Below are 22,830 nucleotides of genomic sequence, written 5' to 3'. Positions count from 1 at the left end.
TGAAATGGTATGAGGATTTAAAATATTAAAATACATAAATGAATGCTAAACGAACCTATAACGGTAGATAGTTATCAAAAAAAGAAAATTATGACAAATTTTTATTTTTTAATTTTCAAGTTGTTAAAAGAACATGCAGATGGGTAAAAAAAGATAAATGGGTAATAAAAAATTGGTAAATGGGTATGCATGTAACATGTAAATAGTTACGGTTAAATGGGTACGCAGTTATGAGTATAATTAACCGTTTATAAACGATTATGTGTTTGGGTATGAGTATAACCATTTAGTCAATTATCCAACCGGTAAACAGTCATGCAAGTAAAAACATAAACAGTTATAAGTAAATAACTGCGTTATCCGTCCGCTATAACCATTGCTCATCCCTAATCCAACCCCTCGAAATCAGTTACTCTAGCAAAAGTGACATGAAGAGTCAAATGAAAGGTTTTGAGACAAAAAATAAAAAATTGAACTAAAAAGCGTGGATGCAATGGTTTGTTCAAAAGTAAAATACTAATAAAAGAAAGTACATATTTATTATAATAAAAGAAATAACAATTGAAACAAAAATATTTATTATAATTAATTTACCATAAAAATATTTAATAAATATAAACGTAAAAGTATATGTTTATGTTTCAGCAAAGCCCAAATGTTTTCTTGGTTCTTTGAAACAAAAATATTTATTATAATTAATGTACCCAAATAGATAAATGCATAGGCAGAGAAAGAACAGAAAATTGTCTTCGAATATGGGGGCTGAATTGCTTTACTGCCTTTATTGCCTTTTCAAGGATATACAGTTATACACCCAGCAAAGCCCAAATGTTTGAATTATGCATCTTTCCTTATTTTATTTTATTTAATCAAATATATATTTATGTTTCAATTGTGATATGTGACGAACAAAACCAGGTTCTTGTGGTGTGCCAGTTTGAATGGCACAAGACTTTGGTGTAAATAAAATACAATTTGGTCATGTGCTGATAGCTCACACAAGGTAAGGTGTGACATCAGGTTGTTGCGTTACATCTACCAAATTATATATTTGCTTGTGTAATAAATGATTGAAAAAGTAACAGGATGTACACAAAGAGAAGCTGTCTTACTTTGTATGCATAAAAAATCTTAGTGAAAACATCGTCAATAGAACTTTTGAAGGCAATATATCAAGCTAAAGTTCTAATACCATTTCCCTTAATCATTAATGAAAATTGAAGGGCTTTATTGTAAAAAAACGTGCAATGTTCCTCAACCTTGAAAGGCAACTCTCTTCATTTTGCATATATTTGAACATTTGTATTTTGTAGTATGCACTAATGTTTTTTCATTAGACTCTTATTTTGGGGTATGTAAACTTGAAAGACAAATGTTTTTTATATTTTTATTTTTTATGTTTTGAACTAATATTTATGTGACAATGTGGTATGTATACTAATTTAGTATTATGTTTTACATTTTTTTGTTTTAAATATATTTTTCCTAATGGGTAATGAGTCAGGTCATATTACCTGATAATATTAACGGATTGATTTTAGGTCAGGCCATATTACCCGTTTATTTTAACAGGTGTTACAGACATGACCCGTTAAACTATCATGTATAACACAAAAACGACACAAACACGAAAAACACAATACGAATACCAAATCTAGTTACGCGAATGAAAACATCAACGATTATGATAAATAACCGCGTTATCCGTTTGCCAGAACCATTACTCTTCCCTAATCCAACAACCCCTCGAAATCATTTACCCTAGCAAAAGTGAAGCTGGCCCTTGCTAATAAGTGACGAATGAGATCCTCTTTGAATTCTCTTTGTGAGAATTTTAGGAATCCTTAAATTATATTCGTTCATTGTATATTTTGTGGCTAATTTTCGTCAACTATTATTCATATTTAGTTTTAAATAAAAATAATTAAAATGATTTTTGAGCACAAGATGTACGATGAACGAACACAATTTGAAGATTATTGTGATTCTTACAAAAATAATCCTAAAAGGATCCTTATTCTTCAGTTTTGGCAAATTATTTAATGTAAGATAAATGTTAAGGAAGTTACTGAGCATTTTTCATCGATGTAGATGCCAAAATTATTTTAAAAAAAATATGATGTGGGAGAAAGTACATAGGAATTAGGAAGTCTCAATTTTAACAGGATTTCCCGAGCATTTTCCATCGATGTAGATGCCAAAAACATGTTATGGTTTCATTTGATATCGAAACTATCGGAGGAAGAAGAGAACTTGTTTGTCACACATAAGATACGATACGTAATTGCAAACGTCGTCAAACCACTGAAAACGGATTTGAAAACGGAGCCGCCCGGCCAACCACTGAAAATCTGCATCTGCCCCATTTTAAGGGGAAGGGGAAGGGGAAGGTGGAGGAGAAGGCGACGTGGACCCAGTTGGAGTCAGTCAGTCAGTCATCCCACTGTGCTAGCCCGAAACGCATAAATACCCAACGTGAGAGCAGATCAAATAAAAAACCAAACACAAAACTCAGGGTCGAGCTCTGAACCCAGTTGAATTGAAATGGCTACCACTAATCAAGCTCAAGGAGCTGGTCCCGCAATCCCTCTCCTTTCTCCTTACAAATTTGGAAAGTTCAATCTTTCTCATAGGTAACTTAACTCACTCGCTCAATCTTTTCTACGATTACATTCTTCTACATTCTGCATTGATTTCGTAGACTTTTTCTGCTTGAGCAGTTGAGATTTGGGCTGTTGGGTTCTGTTCATTTGGAAACAGGGTTGCAGAAAATCCCGGTTTTCTTACAAGAAAAATGAAATTACTGCTTAGTTTTTGGGCAAAGTTGCAGGTTACTGGGCAGTTTTTGTGCTTGCCTACGCAAGAATCCTGAATTTTCAGAATTAAAAGCAGTAACTTTGATAGGATGGTTTGTTATTTAACATTTGGATGTTCACATTACTTGTAGAATTGTAAAGCTTGGAATTGGTTTAGTTTGATTGGTTGGATAACCCTGGTTTTGTTTGCGAGTATGAGTTGCAACAGATAATGTGCTGCAACTTTTGGGTCAGTTTGTCTTGATGTTTGCCATGAATTACTTGCTTTTGTTCAAGATTGTTTTGATTGTCGAATTCCTAGACGCGCTCGTGCAGTATACACCCGTTGTATCTTTGAAGTTGTGACTATATCTTAGCAACTAAAGTAGTCAACTCTTAAAGAAAATAAACTAGGATAGATGTTACTGAAATTTGCTGTAAGCCCCACACCTTGAAACTAAATATATGCATAAATGATCCCTAGAACTGACTGATCACACTTGGAAATTGGTTAAAAAAAAAAACCATTAGACAGACCTGTCATTGGTGTAAAGTGGGTTTACAAGACAAAACTGAACTTGAATGACACATTACAGAAGAATAAAGTTAGATTGGTAGCAAAGGGCTATTCCTAAAACCCTGGATTATACTTCAATGAAATATTTGCTCCAGAACAATAAGAACCTTACTAACCTTGGTAGCTCAAAAGGGGTAGAAGTTGTATCTACTAGATATAAAGTCTGTATTTCTTAATGGAGTAGTTAAGCAAGAAGTTTATGTTGATCAACCTCTGGGTTTTATAGTCCAAAATGAAGAAGATAAAGTATACAAGTTCAACAAGGCTCTCTATGGTCTAAAACAAGCTCCTAGATCTTGGTATGATGAGATAAACTCTTATTGCTCCAAAGGTGGATTGCAGAAAAGTCTAAATGAAGCTACACCAAAACTAATGGAAACTTAGGTATAATCATTGCATCTCTCTATGTGAATGACATTATTTATACTCGAAGTTTTCCATCAATACTTGAAGAATTCAAGAGTGACATGATGAAGCATTATGAAATGACTGATTTGGGGCCTTACATTATTTTCTTGGTATGAAAATTGTCCAAACTGAAAAGAAAAAAAACATTTTCATTCACCAAAAGAAATATGCTATAAAATTACTTGAGAAATTTGGATTGAATGATTGCAATTGAGTTAGGACTCCACTTGCTATGAATGATAGATTGTGCAAAGTTGATGGTAGTAAGGCTGAAGCTGAGTATAGGAAGATAGTGGGGAGATTGCTTTACTTAACTGCTTCAAGGCCATATTTCATGTTTGCTACCAGCCTCCTCTCAAGATTCATGCGTAGTCTGACTAAGAAACACATGGAAACTGCTAAAAGGATTCTGAGATATGTTCAGGGCACATTGGATTTTGGCCTTTAATACATTAAATGAAAAATTGCACTTCTTATAGGCTACTGTAATAATGACTGGGATGAAAGTGAAGATGACATGAGAAGTACTTATGGATATTGATTCAATCTTGGATCTGGTGTGTTTTCTTGACCTTCAATCAGCAAAACACAGCTGCACTCTCTACTGCAGAAGTTGAGTATGTCAGTGCAGCAGAGGCAACTTCTCAAGCCAAATGGTTGAGATTTGTGTTAGAAGATTTTGGTGAAGAACAAATTGAACATACTTAGTTGTTTTGTCACAATACCTCAACTATAGCTATGACAAACAATCTTGTCTTCCATCAGAAGACAAGGAACATCAATAGAAAATTACTTTCATTCGAGAAGCAATCCAAGATTGAATTTTTGAAAATTTTAAAGTTGTTCTTAGTTAATTTGCAAATAAAAGGCTGAAATTAGAACTAGCTCATAGGCTAGATTGCATAACAAATAAGTATTTAAGTTAGTCATGTGCACTGTACATAGGTCATGCTTGTGTGAGTGGGAGTGCAACGGCTACTTAGCTTGCATCCACATCACTCTTGTGATGTAATCCAAATCTATCAATACAGAACCAACGACTTCATTCCTTCTGCCTCTCATTCCTCTCTGGAATTATATGTTCTTCAATCACTCATTGATACATACTTTGTAGTACAAAAACCATAAACGAAATCTATAAACTAACACCACATGTTCACTGTTGAGAATGAATCCCGCATTGATGGGAGGATGGACTTTACATGAGTTTATAAGAGGTTGGGTTACTCCTCATATTGCCAATTGATTTTATGATGGAACCTCAACTTTCTTCAAGGTTCAGAGCAGGTATTTCCACGTGCGAAGCCAAACAGCCACACGCACTCCACGTTATCCAGTTGTGTTGTCCACGCGTAAGGCTTGAATATTCCCCACACGTGAAGGGGCGTGTTGAGAATGAATCCCACATTGATGAGATGAAAGACCTTGCATGAGTTCCCGTAAATTTTAAATAGGTGCTTATAAACGGGTACCCGTTTAACCGTTTATTTTAATACATATAAAATTAAAATAAAATAAAAAAAAAAACTAAAAACCCTAAAGTGTTCGATCTCTCTACCACGACCTAGACTCTTGCATCCACCGCTCGTCCCTCTCTCCTCGCTACCCTCTCTCACATCTCCACCGTTCATCTCTCTCTCCTCGCTGCTCATCTCTATGCCCATCTCGATCTCCCCCCGCCCACCCCTCACCTTTTGTTGTTTTGAAAGGTGCAGACAAGGCTACCAATTACGCAATCTTTCATAATGAAAAATAGTATTGTCCTGGTTTTTACATGTTTTATATGTACTTATGTAGTCAAGTTCGAGTTTTTTTGGTTGAGTTTACATCTTTTGTAATGACTTTCAAGTTGAACATTTCGCATTTTTGTGTCTGAACCGGAAATGCATGTTCCTGTGATGCAGATTGTTATAGAAGTATATTTTAGCCAGAAGTTGGTGCATATATCATTATTTGTTCAGAAATTGGTGCTGAAGGAGAAAACGAAAAAAGGTCAGGCAAGCAAATGTTATACAATTAAATTGTTTGTAAACTATTATTTTACCTTCATTGATAATAGTTAAAAATATCGTCCGTAAACTATTATTTCAATTATTGGAATGGTACGAGGATTTAAAAGATTAAAATGCATAAATGAATGCTAAACGCACCTATAACGGTAGATAATTATCAGAAAAAGAAAATTATGACAATTTTTTTTTTTTTTAATTTTCAAGTTGTTAAAAGAACATGCAGACGAGTAAAAAAAGATAAATGGGTAACAAAAAATTGGTAAATGGGTAAGTAGGTAAACTTGTAAATAGTTACGGTTAAATGGGTACGCAGTTATGAGTATAGTTAACCGTTAACAAACGATTATGTGTTTGGGTATGAGTATAACCGTTTAGCCAATTATTCAACGGATAAATAGTTACGCAAGTAAAAACATAAACGATTATAGGTAAATAACCGCATTACCCGTCCATCATAACCATCGCTCATCTCCAATGCAACCCCTCGAAATCATTTACTCTAGCGAAAGTGAAGCTGGCCCTTGGCAATAAGTGACGAATGACGATCCCATTGCACATGAAGAGTCAAATGAAAGGTTTTGAGACAAAAAAAAATAAAAAATTGAACTAAAAAGCATGGATGCAATGATTTGTTCAAAAGTAAAATACTAATAAAAGAAAGTCCATATTTATTATAATTAATCTTATCTTATTTTATCTTATACATAGAAAGCCAGAGGAAAAGAGCACAGCGTAAAACAGTGGTTTTGGGTCACAACATGCGGACAAAACTTTGGTGCCACCGGCTTCGACAAAAAATAATTGGATGAAAATACCCCTCGGCCAAAAAAATTTCAAAGCATGAAATATGAATGCATAAAATAATTGAAGGTAATTTGGTAAATTTATTTTTAAATAATTTGCACAACAGTGCACATGCAGCCAAATTTTTGGGGTCACGCATGGTTGGACCAAAATGCCACTCAGCCACAAAAAATACAACAGCAAAATTGAATGCAGAAAGGGTACTTTGGTAATTTGGCTATTATAAAAATATAATATAAATATATGTGGGAAGAGATAAAAGAATAAAAAAAAATGAAGGGGAAGAAAGAAAAAAAATAAACAAATGAAAAAAACATTTAAAATGTATAAATCACGGGTAGCGTGTTGTGATTCAAAAAATGCATTTTACACACAATTGTTTATTAAATATTATTTCTCAATCTTTAATTAAGAGGTGCATAGTGCCGGTTATAAAAAAGTTTCTTGCACATGTATAATGCGATTCAATTAGTTGTCCAATGATCCTTTTTTTTTTTTTAAAGTCTTTCGCACGTGGATAATTAATGTCAGCTGATTTTTTTTTGTAACAAATAATATGATCTATACTAAGGGAGATGGAGTGCACTTAGCCTTACAATTGGGTAACAATAATGTAATTCAATCAATTGTTTATTAAATATCATTTTCTCTATTCCTAATGTAAATTTTATAGAAACCGATTTTATTATGATAATTTAGCGACTTTAATTGGTTTATGAGGGGTTTGTTCTAACATGATCTGTGACATCCCGTCCTGGAATTATCAGAAACGTACGTGTGAAATTACCATTTTACCCCTAGTTTGTTTTTGTTATGTTTTTGGTTGTTTTGTGTGGTGTTGGCCAGAGTTGGACCACACACAGACATACACCCTATCCCTATCCCTCTAACTGTCATTCCCTGTCTCTCTCTCCTTCCCGTGCTCCATTTCCCCTTCTTTTTCACCATATACGTACGGACCAAACCCAAAACCCACCAAATCTTTGCAGATCGAGGGAACCAAGTACACCATCGTGCTGGTGAGGCTGAGAGGAGTCTAGTGGTGCCATTTTCAGGTGAGAAACCAGTCGTTTTCACGTCGATCTCGTAAGCTCCGTTTTGAACACTGTTCATGCAAATTTATTCTAGCTTGTTTTTGGAATTTTGAAGCTTGTAGTTGTATTTGTGAGGTTCCCAGGAGCTTGGGAGTGCTTCGTTGGACAAATTTGGACGTCGGGAAAGCTTGGTTCGAAGTTGGCCGAGTTTTGGAGATTTGGACAGGTATAATCTTGTAGTTTTAGGCCTTAAAACTTGTAGGATCGTGTTCTACTAGTTCTAAGGTTGATTTTGGTGCAAGAAACGTGAAAAAAGGTGGAAAAACGAGTGAGATATCGCGATTTGCAGGTTTTCAGGCGACGGCGCCGATGACGGAGACTGATCGGAGAAGAAACAGGAATATTCCGTTAAGTTTAACGGAATATTCCTAACGGCAGTGACGGCGTCAGTTTAGGTTTAACGGAATATTCCGTTGGTTTAACGGAATATTCCTGACGGCGTCACTTGACACCGTCAGTGTGCATGGCACGTGGCCGCGTATGGGGGCGCGTGGGTCGGTGCCTATTTTGGCGCGTGGGGGCGCGTGAGAGGTCCAAAAATTATTTTAAAAATATGGTTGTGATCCTGAGGTTGTGTAGATCACGTTGGTATATTCATTTGTCCATTTTGAGCAATAAGTTATTTTGAACGGACGGTTATGTGCTTTAAAGTTAACGTTTTTATAGTTAATTTGCATATAGGTGACACGTATCCCGAGGACGAGCGTGCACACTCGAGGCAGTGGGGCTACGACCCTTCCACATACCAGTGAGTGGGCTTTTGTTTTCCGTATATACCTATATACATATTAATTCCCAGAAGTTAGTATAAATGCTTCGTTATATGCCATTCCTTTTATATAATTGGTGGTTATGCATGATTAGTGGCATATACGTTTAATTATATATTCAATTATGCATATGTCATATATATATATGTTGGTGCTGTGGAGGCATAGGTAAGTGCCAGGTAAGCGTTATTTAACGATTGCATTAAATAGTGGTTAGAGATGCTTAGCGAGCTCATAACCTGCACCCCGGTGTTAGTGCTCCCGCCCAGAGTAGGGCACAGTCCTTCACGTGTTGTTCACCTCCCGCACCACACGCTCAGGTTGAATCCAAGTTAGGTGCACAGTCCTGTCATACAGACCACTACAGGTGGTTCCGACTCGTAGGTGACCCGCGATTATTCGCACAGTCTTCACGTGATCGTAGCACTAGAGCGTTTATATGTTTTACACCCAGGCCTGTCGTACAGACCACTTTAGGTGGTTCCGACTCGTGGGCAGGTTTAGTTATGGAAACTGAGATTTGAGCTCTAGAGTCAGCCGTACAGGTCACTTAGGGGACTCCGGCTGTCAGATGTCACGATATTGATGTGATTTATACCTGAGCACCTGCATTTCATTATGAGGTTTGACATGGCATATTAGCAAGCATGATTGGCATATTTATACATACGTGTATATGGTTATTTTCTGGGAAGTATACAGGTTTTACGACGAGGGGTTAGAATGTATTTTATGAAATGGTTTTCAAAGAATTTGTTTTTGCCCACTCACGCTTTTGTTTTGCGCCCCTCCAGGTTCTAGTAGCTTAGCGGGTTCGGTGGTTTTCCCCGAGGACGTCCCGGCATTTCTGACAGACACTCACCTATGTAGGGTCACCTTCGGGTGCACTATTGTTGTATCGTTTCTTTTGGACTGCTGTAGGCTTTAAGCTCTGAATTCAGCGTCTCACTTACGCTAGCACTCGTATGGTCACATTTTGTATGCTAGTTTTAAATTATTCGTACTTTTATATTACTGTTTCTAGCTTCCGCACTGTGCACATGGCTACGTCACTTCCATGTGCCGGCCAGCATGCCCTGATCTCGGTTGGGGTGTGTCATGATCGAAAATTATTCATTTACTTCAAATATTTAATTTTCCTTTTGTCAATTTACATATATAAATACATTTAAAACGTGTAAGTCGCATATGGCACGCTATGATTTAAAAAAAAGGCCTTTTGCACGCGCGTGAGCGTGTGCGTGAAGGTTAGTTATAATAAAAGAAATAACAATTGAAACAAAAATATTTATTATAATTAATTTATTATAAAAATATTTAATAAATATAAACATAAAAGTATATATTTATGTTTCAGCAAAGCCCAAATGTTTTCTTGGCTCTTTGAAACAAAAATATTTATTATAATTAATTTACCCAAATGGATAAATGCATACGCAGAGAAAGAACAGAAAATTGTCTTGGAGATGAGGGCTGAATTGCTTTACTGCCTTTATTGCATGCTACGTTCACAGTTGTGGGTTTGCTTTTTCAAGGGTATACACCCAGCAAAGCCCAAATGTTTGAATTATGCATCTTTCTTTATTTTATTTTATTTAATCAAATATACATTTATGTTTCAATTGTGATATGTGACGAACAAAACCAGGTTCTTGTGGTGTGCCAGTTTGATTGGCACAAGACTTTGGTGTAAATAAAATACAATTTGGTCATGTGCTGATAGCTCACACAAGGTAAGGTGTGACATCAGGTTGTTGCGTTACATATACCAAATTATATATTTGCTTTTGTAATAAATGGTTGAAAAAGTAAGATGATGTTACAAAGAGAAGCTGTCGTATTTTGTATACATAAAAAACCTTAGTGAAAGCATCGTTGATAGAACATTTGAAGGTAATATATCAAGTCAAAGTTTTAATACCATTTCCCTTAATCATTAATGAAAATTGAAGGGTTTTATTGTAAAAAAACGTGAATGTTGCTCAACTTTGAAAGACAACTCTCTTCATTTTGCATATCTTTGAATATTTTTATTTTGTAGTATGCATTAATGTTTTTTCATTAGACTCTTATTTTGGGGTATGTAAACTTGAAAGACAAATGTTTTTTTATTTTTTTATTTTTTATGTTTTGAACGAATATTTATGTGACAATGTGGTATGTATATACTAATTTAGTATTATGTTTTACATTTTTTTGTTTTTCATTTTCATTATTTTTGATTTAAATATATTTTCTTAACGGGTAATGGGTCGGGTCATATTACCTGATAATATTAACGGATCGATTTTAGGTCAGGCCATATTTTCCCGTTTATTTTAACAGGTTTTACACGACACGATCTATTAAACTATCATGTATGACACGAAAACGACATAAACACGAAAAACACGATACGAATACCAAATCTAATTACGCGAATGAAAACATAAACGATTATGATAAATAACCATTACTCTTCCCCAATCCAACCCCTCGAAATCATTTACTCTAGCAAAAGTGAAGCTGGCCCTTGGTAATAAGTGACGAATGAGATCCCATTGCAGATGAAGAGTCAAAGGAAAGGTTTTGAGTCAAAAAATAAAAAATTGAACTAAAAAGCATGGATGCAATTATTTGTTCAAAAGTAAAATACTCATAAAAGAAAGTCCATATTGTAGGCGGTCATTGGTGGTGTCCGCATGACGACTTCATAATAATGCTATTCTTGAGTTTGTCAATCGATTCAGTTTTGAACGAGGATCCTCTTTTGGATTCTCTTTGGAAGAATCTTACGAATCATTAAATCGTGTTCATTTATTGATATTATACGGTTAATTTTCATCAATTATTATTCATATTTAATTTTAAATAAAAATATTTAAAATAATTTCTGAACGCACGATGTACGATGAATAGACACGATCTGAAGACTCTCAGGATCCTCACAAAGAATGTCCGAAAAAGATCCTCATTCTTCAGTTTTGGCAAATTATTTAATGTAAGATAAATGTTAAGGAGATTCTTTTAAATCAAAATTCTTGAGTATTTTGACACATTGCAGTTTTACTTAATTTTCATACTAATACTATAAATTATTATTAAAAAAAAATGATGTGAGAAAAAGTACATAGAAAGTCTCAGTTTTGACAGTTTTCTGAGCATTTTCCATGAACGTAGAAGCCAAAAACATGTTATCTTTTCATTTGATATCGAAACTATCGGAGGAAGAAGAAAACTTGTTTGTCACACATAAGATACGACACCTTTTATATTAAAAAGAAAAGAAAAAAAAAAGAAAGACGATTACGTAATTGCAAACGTCGTCAAAGGTATCAATCAGAAATAAAAAAAAAAAACGGATTTGAAAACGGAGCCGCCCGGCCAACCACTGAAAATCTGCATCTGCCCCATTTTAAGGGGAAGGGGAAGGTGGAGGAGAAGGCGACGTGGACCCAGATGGAGTCAGCCAGTCAGTCATCCCACTGTGCTAGCCCTCTTCCGCCTCTCCCGAAACGCATAAATACCCAACGTGAGAGCAGATCAAATAAAAAACCAAACACAAAACTCAGGGTCGAGCTCTGAACCCAGTTGAATTGAAATGGCTACCACTAATCAAGCTCAAGGAGCTGGTCCCGCAATCCCTCTCCTTTCTCCTTACAAATTTGGAAAGTTCAATCTTTCTCATAGGTAACTTAACTCACTCGCTCAATCTTTTCTACGATTATATTCTTCTACATTCTGCATTGATTTCGTAGACTTATTCTGCTTGAGCAGTTGAGATTTGGGCTGTTGGGTTCTGTTCATTTGGAAACAGGGTTGCAGAAAATCCCGGTTTTCTTACAAGAAAAATGAAATTACTGCTTAGTTTTTGGGCAAAGTTGCAGGTTACTGGGCAGTTTTTGTGCTTGCCTACGCAAGAATCCTGAATTTTCAGAATTAAAAGCATTAACTTTGATAGGATGGCTTGTTATTTAACATTTGGATGTTCACATTACTTGTAGAATTGTAAAGCTTGGAATTGGTTTAGTTTGATTGGTTGGATAACCCTGGTTTTGTTTGCGAGTTTGAGTTGCAACAGATAATGTGCTGCAACTTTTGGGTCAGTTTGTCTTGATGTTGGCCATGAATTACTTGCTTTTGTTCAAGATTGTTTGATTGTCGAATTCCTAGACGCACTTGTGCAGTATACACCCGTTGAATCTTTGAAGTTGTGACTATATCTTAGCAACTAAAGTAGTCAATTCTTAAAGAAAATAAATTAGGATAGATGTTACTGAAATTTTCTGTAAGCCCCAGACCTTGAAACCAAATATATGCATAAATGATCCCTAGAACTGACTGACATACAATTTGATATCGTTTCCCAAGACCTAAATGGTACATCATGGGTTGTGAACTCTGAACCACTCATCACTCCTGAGTTAGTACTTGATCTTGACCGGAAATTACTTAATTCATCTTTGGTATTCAATGCAATTGGCTACGGAAAGTATATCTCCTTTCTGGATTTTTGGTCGTATTACTTAAATCTTGTTCTGTTTAGCAAGATCTGATGATATCATACATGTCATAGGCCATGTAGTAGGTGTATTCTGATGATATACTTCTTCCTTGCCTTCTGCAGAGTTGTATTAGCACCATTGACTAGACAGCGATCATACGGAAATGTTCCTCAGCCGCATGCCATCTTATATTACTCACAGAGAACATCTAAGGGGGGTCTTCTCATAGCTGAAGCCACTGGAGTTTCTGACACAGCTCAAGGGTAACTTCACAAACATTAGCTTTTTTTCAAGTTTCTTTTATGTGAAATTTTAGATGGAAAACATACATTTAGATGTGTACTTTCTTCATTTCAAAGTTTGATAAAATTTTGTTTTTTTAATATGCGAAGGTACCCAGATACTCCTGGTATATGGACAAAGGAGCAAGTTGAAGCATGGAAACCCATTGTTGATGCTGTTCATGCTAAAGGTGGCATCTTCTTCTGTCAGATTTGGCATGTGGGGAGGGTTTCAAATACCGGTGCGTTTCTAACATACGCTTTTATGACTTCACTTTGTGTCATTGAAAGCTTTTGGATCAGAAGTGAAAAGTTAGGCCATTGAAGCATCATAAAGCTGCCTTGATATTCCTGTAATAGAAATCTTTCGGATTGTGATTCTATCAATATTTTCTTACAGGGTTTCAGCCAAATGGGCAAGCTCCAATCTCTTCTACTGACAAGCCACTAACCCCCCAAATACGATCCAATGGCATTGATGTTGCTGATTTTTCTCCTCCAAGGCGATTAAGGACAGATGAAGTCCCACAAATAGTCAATGATTTTAGACTTGCTGCAAGGAATGCTATAGAAGCTGGTAATTTGTCTTTACTTAAGTACGAAATAAAATTAGCGAGAACTGAAAATTACTTTCAACAGAAGCAAACAAACCATCTCTAATCTTACAAATGTAGTTAAAGACGTTAATTGCAGTTTAACTAGATGTGTGACAATAGTTCATGCTAGATTACAAATAATATTTGGTGCACTGAAATGGTTTGTCTGATATACAGGCTTTGATGGAGTAGAAATTCATGGGGCCCATGGATACCTTATTGATCAGTTTCTAAAAGATCAAGTGAATGATCGAACAGACCAATATGGGGGATCATTGGAGAATCGTTGTCGATTTGCTCTGGAAGTCGTTGAAGCTGTTGTTAATGAGATAGGAGCGGATAAAGTTGGAATTAGATTATCTCCATTTGCCAGCTATATGGAATCAGGGGATTCAGATCCGAAAGCGTTGGGCCTTTATCTGGCCAATTCGTTGAACAAATATGGGATCCTGTACTGCCATATGGTTGAGCCTAGGATGAAGACAGTTGGAGAAAAATGTGATTGCCCCCACAGTCTTGTACCCATGAGAAAGGCTTTTAATGGTACCTTCATTGCTGCTGGTGGTTATGACAGGGAAGATGGGAACAATGCTGTGGCTGAGGGCCGTGCAGATCTTATTGCTTATGGTCGTTGGTTCTTGGCTAACCCAGACTTGCCGAAGAGGTTTGAGCTTAATGCTCCTCTGAACAAGTACAACAGAAACACTTTCTACGTGTCTGAACCGGTTATTGGCTACACTGATTATCCGTTCCTTGACACCACTGCATAGGATTCGTGCAGCATATGGAAGCTTATACACTCTTATCTTTCTGAAATTCTCGCATTATTCTGCGTACATGTTTTCTGTTGCTTTTCTTGCACGGTTTGGATAACTAGAGAAAATAACAAATCGAGGGGCAGAAGTTGGCTGACGACATTGTAAAGTTCTCATTTGTATGATAAGTTTCTGCATTGTTCAATCTGTATCAAGTTCAAGTGTAGTATTGTAGCTTGTGGTTACTTGAACATGCTAACTGATTGCATGCCATGCCAATGAGTTTAGTAAAGATAGTTTGTGATGATCTTATATTGTGATTATTGGAAATTAACAGTATAATTAATCTCTAGACGTTTGACTGTACATTTGTTCATCTGGCTTTCCGATATATCTTTGATTCGTAAGTTTCTGCATAACATATTTTTCAATTGAAACCTGTCACTATATTCAATTGAGAATTTGAGAAATTTTAATGGATTTATAAATCCTTGGATTTTTATGGAGTTTAATTGATTTGTAGAGATTCCATATAAATTTTTATTCAATTTCCTCGAAATCTCATGGGAAGAGATGAGATTTGTGGATGCTTAAAATACACTATAAAATATCTCAAATTCCCTCAAATTCCTCATCCTTCTCCAATTCTTTAAAATCAATTTCTAATTGAATACACCTGAAATATTATAAACTTTTTTAAAATCCTAATTGAATACACCCGGATTTCTAAGGATTTTAATAAACTATCTTAAAATTCTAATTGAATACACTTTGAATTTTAGAGAATCACTTAAATTCCTGATTGAATACCCATAGTTTCATTAAAAAAAAAATTTTAAATCCCAATTGAATACACCCTCATAAAAAAAACGTAATTCATCCTCAAAATGAATCTATATTCCCAAAAAATTACGATTATAGAAAAATAGTGATCTGAAAAAAAAAAAAAATTCTTTCATGTAACAATCTGAATAAATCTTAACTTTATTTCTCGAGAAAGTTTTACACGAAAGAGAGTATGCCCATTGTGTTAAAAGCACTTGTTAGGGAACCTGCATAATATATTTTTTGCACAAAGCTAGCAACTTTGTCATTTTCCATTGTAATCGTGCAATGCTACTTGATTGGAGCCTTTTATTTCTTTTTAGCCATAATATTATATTAGTTTGTATCTAGAAGCTTAAATATTTGACAATTAATAAAACAAAAAAGAAAATGAGTTTTCAGGGATTTTAAGTTGGTTTTTCTTTATTAAGTTGCCAAATATTTCAAGCGATCTAAACTAATATAATTTTGTAACTATTTTGTAACTAATATGCATTTAGTCTCACACATCCTCAAAATTATGACCTTAGGCAATCTTCAACCGAAATGATTAAATAGTATCGGGCTATACTTATATACCGTCACCGAAGTAGCTAAACATAACCCTCTCAATAATTATTTAGTTTTAAGTTTATGTATTAAATTTATTGGTTAATTTAAATTATATTTCTGTTGGGTGTTTTCAAACATAGTTGTTGAATTTGACTCAAATAGTGCAGTAGAGGAGTTGGGCCCCAAAAAATGGTTAAGAAGGGGGCTACATTTATCCAGCCTAATGACCATTTAGTCAAATGATGACTTGGTGAACTCGATGGAATTATAGCCTAGCTATCCATTGGAAATTGATGGAGTTATGTTTAGCTCATTTGGTTAAGGATAATATATGAAAATCATCTAACACTGTTAATATAAATTTTTTTTTTTTTTTTTACAAAATTACAATTTTAGACGGAGTTATGTTTTAATCCTTCTGGTTGGGAAGGGCCTTAAGGACCTAAACAATATACTATTCAAACCGTGGCCTAATAATGCAGGATGAAAAAGCAAAATCGAAATGGACATGCGGCCAGCATTACACACGCATTCCGTGGACGTCCTTTTTCATGGGGAAAACTGGTGAATTTTCATCCCACGCAAACGTAATTGCAGACCTCATCAAACCTTCCTACCTCTCTTCACCTAATCGGTTTAATTAATGCTTTGGAGAGATCCATCATCCACCCACCGACGCCCGCCGCCGCCACCTCCACACAAGGGAGGGGAGATGTGGGACCCAGCCTTCTCTGACTTTTGTGGAGGAAAGCTGCAGGGCGGACTTTTAAGCTCCTACTGAACGTATAAAGACCCAATTGGGTCCTGTATTCATTCATTCCTTCCTTCCTTCCTTCCTTCATCCCAGAATCCAGTACAAAAGGCCAAGTGCAAGATCAGGTGGCAGACGACCGACTCGAATTCTGAGATGTCTGCTGCTGCTCAACCTCCCACAATTCCTCTCCTCACTCCCCACAAATTGGGAAACTTCAATCTTTCTCATAGGTACTTAAAACTTTCGTACATTGTTCCTATTTGTTTACTATTTTAAATTTCTCTGTCGTGTAATTGTTTAATTTAATTGATTCGGGCGTTATTTTAATAATGTTGTAAAAAACTATGAGAGGAGATCCGAACTTGGATTCGGAGAGTAGCTAGGTCTGCAGATGGCTATTGGCTAACAAGAAAAATAGAAGATGAAATTACTGCTTGTCTATATTCAAGTTTAGCGTACTGTGTAGTTTATTCATGTGTGTGTGTCAAATATAGCTATACAAAAAAGAAGAATGATTTGGGGAAGGAGACAAGGAGTGTTTGTAACTGTATCTTTGTCTATAAAATAGAATCCGGATCCTCTTTGTGAGGATCTCGGATCTGTAAATCTTGTCCGTTCATCGTACATGGTGAGTTAGAAATTATTTTAAATATTTTTATTTAAAATTAAATACAATCAGTATTTGACAAAAACTGACCGTACGATTTACGATGAACAGATCTTCAAAATCTTCACCAAAAGAATCCGGAAAGTATTCTGTTGGTATAAAATAGTACAGATGTTGGGAAGGAGACAAGAAGTGTCTTTATAACTGTATCTTCGTCTATAAAATAGTACAAATGTTACAAATTAAAGGAAAACAATAGTACATTTGAGTTATTTCATTGATTAATCCTTGAAAATAGATGTAACTGATCGTTACAAATTAAGTGTCCTTTCGGCCATGGTCACTTCGTAAGACATTGCTTTGTTTAGGTTATGTTTGGTAACGATTTCGTATTTGATTTTTAGTTTTTAATTTTAAGTGAAAGATAGAGAAAATGCATGATAGAAGAGGAGGAGGAGGAGGAGAAAGGGGGAAGGGATGGATGAGGGACAAAACGTGCATGGAATGATATAAAAAATGAAGAACATAAAGCAAATTCAGATAGTCTACGATTCAAGTTTTTATTTCACACTTTTTCGTCCCAAATTCCTTCTTCCTCCCTCGTTTCTCTTTTTTAACTAAAACAAGAAAACTAAAATCGAATTTGTTATCAAGGAGCCTTAGCAAACTAAGGCTTCCTACAAAGTCTGAAGGTTGTATTTATGGTTTATTATATGTTTTTCCTCTTTAGAATTGTATTTTCACCGTTGACGACTAGATACAGATCATTCGATAATGTTCCTCAGCCACATTCCGTCTTGTTCACTCTGTATTTATAATTTACAATTTCTTTTTCCTTTCCAGAATTGTTTTAGCACCATTGACCAGACAGAGATCATACAACAATGTTCCTCAACCACATGCTATCTTATATTACTCTCAGAGAGCATCGAACGGGGGTCTTCTCATAGCCGAAGCCACTGGAGTTTCCGACACAGCTCAAGGGTAATTTCAACAACAGTAGATTTATAGACTAACAAACATTTGAGGGTGCTTCTTTCGTTTCAAAGTTTGATGAAATCTTTGTTTCTTTAATATACGAAGGTACCCGCACACACCTGGTATATGGACAAAGGAGCAAGTTGAAGCCTGGAAACCCATTGTTGATGCTGTTCATGCTAAAGGTGGCGTCTTCTTCTGTCAGATTTGGCATGTTGGAAGGGTTTCTAATAGCGGTGTGTTTCTGACTTAACCTTTATGACCTCACTTTTACCATAGAATGCTTTGTTAACATGAGTGAATAATTAGACCGATTAAGAAGTTCGATGTATAACATAATGGTGTATGCATCAGAAGGAGCGAGTGATTGTAATTGACAACATTGTTGCTCAAATGACGATAAAACTTGGACTTGTTAAGTTCCGAGTTGGTGTTTTTAACATAACCCATAAGAAGGCACCACTTTTATGACCTTGCTATTTCGGAAGCATTGTTATTATTATTATTGGATGGGACGAAGTTTGATGTTAACATAACTCAGAATTCAGAACTAGTATATATAGCACGTGTGGTTCATCAGACCAAGCGATTTTATAGTAATTTGTAACAAAGGATTCCCACTTAAAAGAGTGCTACTGTGGATGTTTGTTACTGTCGTTAGACTTCAGTTTGTAATTCTCTCTCCTTGCTTACAGGTTATCAACCAAATGGGCAAGCTCCAATATCTTCTACTGACAAGCCGATACGATTAAATGGCATTGATGATTCTGAATTCACGCCTCCAAGACGATTAAGGACAGATGAAATTCCACAAATTGTCAATGATTTTAGACTTGCTGCAAGGAATTCTATTGAAGCTGGTAATTTGTCTTTACGTTAAAATGAAACAAAATTTACAACAACTCAATTTGCTTCAAAGCTTGTGCAAAATAAATTGTGTTTGATCAGAGAAATGTAGTTAGAGATGGGATGGGGATTCTTCAAACTCTGGCCTGGGCGAGCTGCAAGCCCCCTCACATCTTGATATTGAACTACATATTAACTAACCATTATTTGTTTGGTAATTCAGCGACAGTGCTTAAGGTTCTAATACCGTCAGTATGTTGAAATTGTTAATTTGCTATATAGGCTTCGATGGAGTTGAAATTCATGGGGCGCATGGCTACCTTCTAGATCAGTTTCTGAAAGATCATGTGAATGATCGAACAGACCAATATGGTGGGTCTCTAGAGAATCGTTGCCGCCTGCCTCTGGAAGTTGTTGAAGCTGTTGCTAACGAAATAGGAGCAGATAAAGTTGGAATTAGATTATCTCCATTTGCTGACTATATGGACTCAGGGGATTCAAATCCAAAAGAATTAGGCCTCTATATGGCCAATGCCTTGAACAAATATGGAATCGTGTACTGCCACATGGTTGAGCCGAGGATGAAGACAGTTGGAGAAAAAGCTGAAACCCACCAGAGTCTTCTTCCCATGAGAAAGTCTTTCCATGGTACCTTCATTGCTGCTGGTGGTTATGACAGGGAAGATGGAAACAGTGCTGTGGCCGAGGGCCGTGCAGATCTTATTGCTTATGGCCGTATTTTCTTGGCGAATCCGGATTTGCCAAAGAGATTTGAACTTAATGCTCCTCTAAACAAGTACAACAGAGAGACATTCTACATACATGATCCCGTCATTGGTTACACTGATTATCCATTTCTTGAAGCCACCACTTAAGTTTACCGCAAAGATGGAAGCTTGAACAATAGGGCTCCTTTGATTCATCCGATTGAGTCTGTACTATCTTAGATGGATTGTTTTCAACTATATTGTATTGTACTGTTGTATCTTATTGCATTATCTAGTATTGTATTGTCCAATGTTTGGGAGGGTTTGTTGAATAAGAAGAGTATCTAAGATAACTCTAATGATCTCAAGAAGAAGAAAATAGAGCACACTCTTAAAGAAAGCTCACAAAACAAACTAATTAGCAAAGCTTTTCTTATTTAGCTCTAGGCTTTGTTTTTCCTTGGATGATATACAATGCTTGGGGACTTGGGTATTTATAGCAAACCAAATGAAAGCTACACCACACACTTAATTAAACTAAGATTATTTACTACCACACAAAACCCATTAATTGCACCTAATTTTTCCACTCAACCATACCTAACATTTGTGACATTGATTAATTGTGCTGAGCACTCAGCCATACCTAATTGATTCTCAACACTCCCCCTCAATGTCAGCTCTCATTCTTTGCACTGTGCTTAGCAGACAGCGAAAATTTTCGAGCTTGCCTGTACTTAAACTTTTTGTGAACAAGTCCGCAACTTGATCATTCGTCTTGACCTGTCTCATCTCAATCTCTTCTTGTAGAACCTTTTCTCTGATAAAGTGGTAGTGCACTTCCACATGTTTAGTTCTTGCATGAAAGACTGGATTTTCCGCCAAGCGAATGGCCGATTGGTTATCACAGTACAATGGTACTGGATAATCTACTGGTTGATGTAGATCACTCATCAACTGTACCAGCCATGCATTCTCTTGAGCTGCCATTGCTGCTGCTCTATACTCTGCTTCTGTGGTTGACAAAGATACCGTTGGCTGTCTCTTGCTACACCAAGAGATGGTTCCAAAACCAAGCTTAAACACATACCCAGTTGTTGATCTCCTGGTGTCATGATCTTCCGCATAGTCAGCATCATAGTAACCAACTAACTTGCAGTCTTCACCTTTCTTGTACAAAAGATCATAGTCAATTGTACTCTTCACATATCTCAGTATTCGTCGAACTGCTTCCAAATGAGGCTTCTTTGGATTTTGCATGTACCGACTCATCACACCAACTGCATAAGAAATGTCAGGTCCAGTCAAGGTTAAGTAGATCAGACTACCTACCAATTGTCGATACATTGTCGCATCTTCCAAATCTTTTCCTTCATGTGCACACATTTTGGCGTTTGGTTCCATCGGTGTCAAAATTGGCTTGCATTCGAGCATTCCAAACTTCTTCAATAAATCTTTGGAATATTTTTGCTGACGGAGAAATATTCCTTCTTGTGTGCGATCAATCTCTAGACCAAGGAAGTGCTTGAGTTGGCCAAGTTCCTTCATTTGGAAATGGACTGATAAATTCTCCTTCGTCCGAAGAATTTCTGCCTCATCATCACCGGTTATGATCAAGTCATCCACATACACTAGCACGATAGCTAGCTTTCCTTCATTGGCTTTGACAAACAAGCTGGAATCTGCAGGTGTTACTGAATAACCACTTTGTGTTAGAAACTTTGCAATCTTACCGTACCACGCTCTTGGTGCTTGTTTCAAACCGTAGAGTGCTTTCCTTAACTTGCACACGTACTCAGGATGAGCTTCGCTTTTAAAGCCCATTGGCTGCATCATGTAGATCTCCCGATCTAACTCTCCATGCAAGAAAGCATTCTTCACATCCATTTGGTATAGATTCCAATATTTGTTAGCTGCAAGTGCAAGTAGGACTCGTATTGTTGTAAGTTTTGCCACTGGACTAAACGTTTCATCATAGTCTAGTCTGTACTGTTGAGAAAAACCACGAGCTACTAGTCGTGCCTTGTACCTCTCGATTGACCCATCTGGACGACGCTTTATCTTGTAAACCCACTTACAGGATATGGGTTTGACATCTCTTGGCTTTGGTACCAGATCCCAAGTTTGATTTTGCTCAAGTGCATCAAGCTCTTCTTTCATAACTGTCATCCACTCAGAACTCTGTGATGCTTCTTCGAACATCTCAGGTTCTGTTGCTTCTTCAATTATGGTTGCATTGGCGTATTTGGGATTTAGTCTCCGTGCTCTTGTTGACCTTCGGAGTTGAGATTGTGGAGTTGATTCTTCCGGTACACTAGGCCCACCTTCTTCGTCTGGTTGTTGATACATGCCAGTTTGCCAAGGATTCTGAGTCACTCTCTATTCGACATCATCGTTATTTGGATTTCCTGATTCATTTGAACTTGGTTGGAGTTGGATAGTATGCTCCCCCATCTTCTGTTGCAGCTTTTCTCCAAATTCTCTAGAGTCTGGTAGCACTTCCTTCTCTGATGACCATCAAGAAGACGCTTCATCAAACACCACATCTCGTGAAGTGTAGCACCTTCCACTTGTTGGATCACAACATTTCCACCCTTTTCTCTGGCTGTCGTATCCCACAAAGATACATCTAACAGCTTTCTTGTCAAATTTGCTCCGTAAATGATCGGGAACAAATACATAACATACACAGCCAAATACTCGAAAATAGCTAACTGTAGGTTTTATGTTCCACAGATTCTCAAAGGGAGAAACAAATCCTAACCTTGGTTGAGGAAGTTTGTTGATTACAAAGGCTGCAGTCCTCATTGCTTCAGCCCAAAACCTTCCCGGTACGTTCTTTGCATGTAGCATACTTCGACAGACTTATGCAAGATGCCGGTTCTTTCTCTCAGCTACACCATTTTGTTGTGGTGTGTTGGCACAAGTGTACTGATGACGTATTCGACATTCCCTTAGGTATTGAGAGAACTCACTTGAGCTATA

At 36.4% G+C, this 22,830-nt stretch overlaps 2 protein-coding genes and 1 long non-coding RNA gene across 3 annotated transcripts in view; 2 read left to right on the top strand and 1 right to left on the bottom strand.

The window, feature by feature from the left end:
* The first annotated feature begins 11,842 nt into the window (after positions 1-11,842).
* Positions 11,843-14,888, top strand: LOC103952520 (putative 12-oxophytodienoate reductase 11). Its single transcript, XM_048583199.1, has 5 exons — positions 11,843-12,129; positions 13,067-13,207; positions 13,337-13,467; positions 13,626-13,802; positions 13,999-14,888. The coding sequence occupies exons 1-5, from the start codon at positions 12,041-12,043 to the stop codon at positions 14,589-14,591; spliced, it is 1,131 nt and encodes a 376-aa protein (XP_048439156.1). The 5' UTR covers positions 11,843-12,040; the 3' UTR covers positions 14,592-14,888.
* The window catches only part of LOC125476747, an 18,598-nt gene continuing 8,832 nt past the window's right edge, over positions 13,065-22,830 (bottom strand). Inside the window, exon 2 of the long non-coding RNA XR_007258051.1 lies at positions 13,065-13,211. This is a non-coding gene — a long non-coding RNA (uncharacterized LOC125476747). The remainder of the gene's footprint in view (positions 13,212-22,830) is intronic.
* Positions 16,519-20,156, top strand: LOC103952512 (12-oxophytodienoate reductase 2-like). Its single transcript, XM_048583201.1, has 5 exons — positions 16,519-16,937; positions 18,158-18,298; positions 18,398-18,528; positions 18,988-19,152; positions 19,421-20,156. The coding sequence occupies exons 1-5, from the start codon at positions 16,861-16,863 to the stop codon at positions 20,011-20,013; spliced, it is 1,107 nt and encodes a 368-aa protein (XP_048439158.1). The 5' UTR covers positions 16,519-16,860; the 3' UTR covers positions 20,014-20,156.

Source organism: the organism of the source record quoted next, unplaced genomic scaffold (assembly GCF_019419815.1).
Source record: "Pyrus x bretschneideri cultivar Hongxiangsu unplaced genomic scaffold, Pyrus_bretschneideri_v1 Contig2, whole genome shotgun sequence".
In the NCBI taxonomy this organism is placed as follows: Eukaryota; Viridiplantae; Streptophyta; class Magnoliopsida; order Rosales; family Rosaceae; genus Pyrus; species Pyrus x bretschneideri.
This window is presented reverse-complemented; position numbering and strand designations above follow the sequence as displayed.

Bases quoted from the DNA above. Each gene is read 5' to 3' on its own strand.
- LOC103952520 (XM_048583199.1), top strand. From the start codon at position 12,041: ATGGCTACCACTAATCAAGCTCAAGGAGCTGGTCCCGCAATCCCTCTC. The intron at 13,208-13,336 runs GTAACTTCACAA...TAATATGCGAAG, and splicing joins GTTTCTGACACAGCTCAAGG to GTACCCAGATACTCCTGGTA. The intron at 13,803-13,998 runs GTAATTTGTCTT...TCTGATATACAG, and splicing joins AAGGAATGCTATAGAAGCTG to GCTTTGATGGAGTAGAAATT.
- LOC103952512 (XM_048583201.1), top strand. From the start codon at position 16,861: ATGTCTGCTGCTGCTCAACCTCCCACAATTCCTCTCCTCACTCCCCAC. The intron at 16,938-18,157 runs GTACTTAAAACT...TTTCCTTTCCAG, and splicing joins AACTTCAATCTTTCTCATAG to AATTGTTTTAGCACCATTGA. The intron at 18,529-18,987 runs GTGTGTTTCTGA...CCTTGCTTACAG, and splicing joins TGGAAGGGTTTCTAATAGCG to GTTATCAACCAAATGGGCAA.